Here is a 6,535-nt window from a genome sequence, read left to right on the forward strand (position 1 = left end):
ATTAAGCAATGCATAAATACATGATGCTGTTTTGTTCATAATTGTTTATGCAATTTACAAAATTATATTTGGTAAGTTAATTTAGACATTATGTGCGTTTTTTATGGACAGTTATTTCATTGCATTGACAATTTAATAGGCTGCATTGTTTTGCTCATTGCGCCCTCCTGTGGCCTCGGGAGACAAGCCAAAAGTTTCCATAAGACTTTTAATCTGCATATAACACATAAGAAAGGAGATATTTGTTTAGATTTTATTTTGACTGTTAAAACCAAAAAAAAATGTGTTGTTTGTCTCAATAAATTAGGGAAATGAAAAACACAGTGGTTAAACTTAAAAGAAAAATTCTATTGCACTTTGTTTTAAAAAAGGGTATAAAAATGTCAATAATTATCGATACCGAACGATATGAAACATTATATCGTTGATAGATTTTTTTTAGCTATATCGCACAGCCCTATGTCTGATAACACTATGTATTTATATGGTCAGGAAAAAAGGAAAAAGGAAAAAACACTAAAAATTGAGTTATCAAATATTGCCCTTTAATAAAATTTTTTAAAAAAGGTTATTTCTGGCACTGACCTAATGTGTAATGTGATATTGTAAAGCACTTCAAGGTGAGAGTGTTATTACCCTGAGGGTTTTCCATTTGATCCAGCTTTCTCCTGTTGTCCCATTGCTGCGTAAGCTAAATCTCTTCTGGCCCATCAGCTGACCCAGTGCTCTGACCCTTATTCTATATATATGGATGTGAGCGTATGTTTCAAGGTAAGAGCAAGGTAAGCTCGAGTTGTCTACAACACCACTGTCCCTAAATGGTTTCTGAGGTTTTGTACACTGTTATAACTCACCCTTGCTGATGTACATATCCCTTTGACCTCATGAATACCAATATGACTATTTTGGACTACACATATCTATGCTGAATAAAATATCTATTCCAAATTTAACTTGAGAGACATTAATACTGGTCACCTTTGGTTTAGTATAGAAACATTGCCTATATTTTAGCTTGATGTAATCAAAAGTGCTTAATAATTCAATAGTAAGTGTTGTCTTGGGGTCCCTAATCAGTTACTTATGATTCAAAAGGTAGTTTAACCTATAAATGAACACATTACGCTTCTGGCTTGAACAGAGAAACGTTTAGTGAACTGGCTGGTATTCGAATAATCAACAGTTCTAAAATAAAAGAAAAAGCTGAAGCCTAATACTGTACATGAAAAACCTGTAGAAGAAGTAAGAGTTTTAGAAATAATTCCATGTTTGAAAAAAAGTTCTGCATCATTTTTATTGCAGTATAATGTTTATGACCTACTTCATTCTCCTGGATCAAAGACATTGTGAAATGATGACAGAATATTCCTGAACTCTTTTGTCCTCTTCTAGTTCTATGACTCCTAAATGCAGCATCAAAAGCACCAGAATTAACATGACCCTTGGTGTAGGTGCAGGTTAAATCAACAAAAAAGCTGCCGAGCATCCTCCTGGGATAGATAAGAAGAATGTAGTGTCAGTGAGAGGCGGGTGGAGCCTACTGTAGGTCGGTCTCAGAAAAACTTAGCCACTGGAACAAAAGAAAAGGGCACGTATGATCGAAACTTGGAAAGCACAGAAAAGAGAGAGCAAAAATGGCTTGAGGCACTCCAAATAAAAACAAAACAGTGATTTTACACCACTCAAAGCAGATCGGAGAAAGTGTGTGTGCATAATCTAAAAGTTAGTCAAGCTGAAAGAAGAAAAAAATCAATAAATGCCACCAGAGATGATCAAAGTTTGGTTTCTTCCCCCACACTTATTGCTTCTTTTGATCTCCTGTTATTCACTCCTACGTAATCGTGAAACAGCGATACTACACGCAACTTGCTATCCAAAAAGTCTGAAATTTAGCCACTGCATTTCTATTTCTAGATTACAGAAAAAAAATGGTTTAAGGTTTCCATCAGAAACAAAACGGCTTCTTTAAGCTGCACTTTCGAATTACAACATTGCATTTCTAATGCCTTGGGAAGGCCTGTAAACTGTACTAAACTGCATATAGCAGTAAATAAATCTGTAAATGAGAGGAAGAACACTTTGAATATCTCATGGTTCACTTTAATGTGTGTGGATAAAACAATTTACTGGAGGACAAAGAGTGATATTCTTGCAGAGCAGACAGATAAATCCTATAAACCTAACAACTACCCGGGCAATAGGGACTCTATCATAAAACCAGCTTATAAAAAGCTCATTTGGTCTGTGCCATCTGTAAACAACACTGACATGGAAGTGGTTCCTGAACCAGAAACACACAAGGTCTAAGCATTAAGGTATGATACAAATCCATGTAATGAAGATATTTTGTGAACACACATTACATAATTCAAGGAACTATATTAAATCGAAACCTCAACCAAGAAAGAAATCACTTTCAAGGATGCCAACAATTAATGGTATTTGGTTTTGTTTCTATGAATATCAATTAGTTTTTTTCTCAGCAAGTTTGCTCAAATAAACAACTCACCACCTGTAAACCAAACACTTGTCCTTGCAGGTGGTTTAAGTTGTGCATCAGTCACTGTTACAAAACAGAGTGTTTCCTTTTTCTCTTTGTACCTCTTTGGGCAGAAGTGACTTACAAATGGCATCCAAATGATGAAAAGTATCAGTAACAGAGTGATGCAGGGATGATGTAATTATGTAGAACAACCCACAACTTAGCATTACCTTAGTTGCTTCAACAAAAGGCCAATAGGATTTTCCAATGGCTTTTTTTTTTGTCCAGATAATTAACCTTTACGAATTTTGAAGCCTAAATACAATTACCAGAAGTAAAAAGCAAATGTTAAGCTATAAAATGAACTACACGACAGTTGCAAAGTGACCACTAGGATAGCAACAAATCTTTTAATCTTCATTTAAAATGTACAAGTTGGAAAGTTTGAATAGTTTGCAAGTGAGCAAATATAAACAATAACACTGTAAAAGCAGACTAGATGAGTTTGACCTCAGAAATAGGCCTAGGGCTTTTTCCAACAACCACTGTAGCCCTATGTAGCCACTTGTTAGCAACCACCTTGTATTAACCACAGACATTTAAATAAAACACTGACTTTTTCTTAACACACTCATAAGTGTATCTATGAGCTAATAATGCTCAAGGTTACACTCTCTAGATACTTTCTCTTACCTGATTTATTCCATTTCTGAAGGCCCTATATGAAAATTGTTTTTCCTTTCACAAAAACAAGGACCGATCATGTAATTTCCTTATTTACCAACACAGATCACATTAGGGCCTAATAACAGTTTCAGGAAGAGAATCGTACTTTTGCAAAAAACAAGAAGGTGGTGCTTTTTTTACTGACTCTCATCTGTGAGTGCTCAGTCATTTGGTTTCATTTAAATGTAAATTTTAGCAGTGAGCAGTACTGCATTGGCACACTGTTAGCAGATCCGAGCTGGTAATGGATTTTTATAACTGCGAGGAAAATACACAGAACCTCTGTCGCTTCCAGACTGGCTGCTTTCTCTCATTGAATGGTCTACTGGTGGAGTTTGGCGGCTAGACAATTTCACTGCTAAAGTTAGATTGTTGCTGCTAAAACTGCATTGTATATGTCTGCAATCATTTAAATTCAATCTAAATCCTTTAGCACAAGGCAAAAAAATATGTTTACAAACGCAGTTCTAATCAAGCTGCAGTGAGTTTTTCTTTATCCATCTTCCCAAGTAATCACCATTCTTATACACTATGCACAATCAAATACATGAACAACTGAATAAACATTGGCTGTCTTTTGGATCAAGTGCCAACGACTAAGTTATATACAATATATGTTAGCAATAACCACATTAACTAGGTCGGTTACAAAAAACAGACTGGTATGATTTCAGTTGAACTAAAGGATTTACATGACATTTAAATAAATAAATTATTATATTAGTCTAACTGAAACTGAACTTTTAAAATGCATGTAAATGTACTTCATAAATTAGAAAATGACAGTAAAAGAGTAGTCATATTGCTGCCATATTTTTAAGTGTATGGCAAAAGTGAACGACTTCTAATGAGGGTCATCTGCAGAGAGATCTAGCTGAAAGTGATTTGATAAAGGCCACGCATTGTCATATCACAGATCTTCATATTTTTGCTGAGGTATATGCATGTGTGAGAATGAGAAACCATTGGAAATGTAGTTAGAATGAATTAATGCATTCATTCTAATCCGCCAACTAATAATTTTAAAATTATCTACGGAGTTGCATTTTAGCTCGTTTTTAAACTTGTGCTAACAGACCTTAATTTACTCATGTCTACGCAGTCTGTGCCACCTTCTGCTAGGGAAAAAAAGAAAGGCTAACCATTGCGTGCCGTTATGCGCGTTCCACGGAGCATGCACGCTTGACTGGATGCATTGAGAACACTTTTAAAGTTTCATATAAGCCCCATTGGGCTTGCTGAGAGCAGTGTAGCACGCAAGAGGGCTCAGTTCCTGACCTTTCACGTGAGATGCACTCATTGTGAAGATATGATGTTCATCCACATTGATCTCTGAAAAGCAAAATCTGACAAGCTTGAAGACATCTCAGACAAAAATAACAAGCTGCCGTGGCTTAAAAGCTGACCTTCTGTACATCTTACACAGGCTTAAGGCATCTCCAGTCTTTTGTGACAACTGGATTATTTTAAATATAGGCTAAGTTTTAAAAAATAAGACTGCACTCACGAAGATCAATGTTTGATCACATATTTTTTGAAAAAATTAAGTTTCATATATAAATTGACACTTTGACATTTTATTAAAATATTTTTTAAAGTGTTCTATCAACATGGGACCCTGCAATAGTAATAATAGCAATAATAACACGTTTTTATATTATCTATGAATAAAATATAAAACATGTAATACGCAGCTAGACCATTGACAATACAAATACTTTTCTTAAACGTCACCATCATATTTTCTAATACATATTATTATTATTATTATTATTTTGTCTATAAATAAAATACAAAACTTTTAAATCACTGTAGGCTAATTACACAACTGCATCACATCGCCTGACAGTCCATCAGCTTCACCTTAATCCACACAAGTCAAGCGTACAGTATGTAAAAAGGCAGCAGGACAATACTGCTGAACACTGCCTTTCACTACATGTTATCTTAAGTGATGTTTGACTCGAGTCGGCTATTTATGCGCTCACAATTTATGTCAGTACAAGGCTAATAATAACGGAGTTGCATTTAGTGAATTTAAGTGTCGCAATAATGACATTTGGTACATGTGAGCTAGAAGAAGATAGCTACTTAAATATATGGTCGCCTGTTGAATATTTACTTTCTATTGAAACGCTTAATGTACTCCAGCTCTTATCAATTTCTTCAGTTTGTTTTTGATTTCCTAACAATCCTGACAGGGATGGTGTACAGCTCTTACCTCGACCGCTGACGAGGGTTCCACAGAGCGCGAGAGCCAAGATGATCTCCAAAAAGCACCGACGTCCCTTCACTGTACTTCCCATTTCTATTCTGTTTCTCTCGGTTATTTTAGGGGCTAAATTCGTCCGGTTTTATAATGTTGTGACAGTTCCATGTTTTTTGCTTTAACGGTCTCTCTCTCACTGTAATGCGCTGACTTCTTTGCGAAAGCTCAGCGGACATCATTCCTGTGAGCCGAACTTCAGACACCGCGCCGGCTTGTACCCTGCTTCAGAGCCTAGTTCTAGTGCACTCAGACTTGCAGGTGCCGCACGCTCACTAGCAGAACCAGCCAATGGCGCATCGTGATGGGCGGAGTCACGTTCACCACACGCATCATCAGCACCAGTCAGGTGGGAATATTCGTGAGCTCACTTACACTGGGAAGATATCGCGCGGTATTATGATTGAATTTTGATGTAGCTTTTTGAAGTGCGTCTGGAATCTAATAGGGAGAAATACTGCTACACTGTCAAAAAAAAAGTTGAAAATAAGTTGACCAGTAAAAACAGTTTAATGCTTGGCAGACCTTGGCAGCTGCTGGATTTCCTCAGATTAATTAAAAAACTACTTAGACTGCCTCTTCTCTATTTTTAAATCTTTTATTTTAGTATTTAATGGTACAAAAATGTTTTTGTAGGCTGCTTTCTTTTTATACTCGTGAGCATTTATAAATGGATGATTAATATTTTATGTGGGAATCTGGTCTTTATAATGCACATCTTAAAAACAAAACTGCTGTTGTAGCCTACCTGTAGCTGTGATTTAGCTGTACGCACAAAGTCACAGATAACAACCCTTTCGATATATTTAGTACTACAACATGACATGACTATACAAATTCAGTACAGCTCTATAAAGAATTAATATTGATTAACGCATGTTTCAGAAAAAATCTGCTCAGCTATTTTATATATTTCTTATCCGTCAATGAAAACAGAATTAAAAGAAATCAAAGCATCAAGGATCCATGTTACCAAGCAATGCACTGGAATACAGACTCCACTCGACTCCAGCTCAACTCCACTCCAGTTTTTCCAATTCTTGCTCCCAGCATGTAAGAGA

At 36.0% G+C, this 6,535-nt stretch overlaps 1 protein-coding gene across 5 annotated transcripts in view; it reads right to left on the reverse strand.

Annotated features, from left to right (window-relative positions):
- The window catches only part of unc5db (unc-5 netrin receptor Db), a 119,816-nt gene extending 114,132 nt beyond the window's left edge, over positions 1 to 5,684 (reverse strand). For all 5 annotated transcript variants that reach the window (XM_016514514.1, XM_016514515.1, XM_016514512.1 and 2 more), the window contains exon 1: positions 5,430 to 5,684. In XM_016514514.1, the coding sequence (XP_016370000.1) occupies positions 5,430 to 5,514 (85 nt within the window). In that variant the 5' untranslated portion in view covers positions 5,515 to 5,684. The remainder of the gene's footprint in view (positions 1 to 5,429) is intronic.
- Positions 5,685 to 6,535: the final 851 nt, after the last annotated feature.

This window comes from Sinocyclocheilus rhinocerous, unplaced genomic scaffold, assembly GCF_001515625.1.
Source record: "Sinocyclocheilus rhinocerous isolate Xijiao unplaced genomic scaffold, SAMN03320098_v1.1 scaffold926, whole genome shotgun sequence".
Taxonomy (NCBI): domain Eukaryota; kingdom Metazoa; phylum Chordata; class Actinopteri; order Cypriniformes; family Cyprinidae; genus Sinocyclocheilus; species Sinocyclocheilus rhinocerous.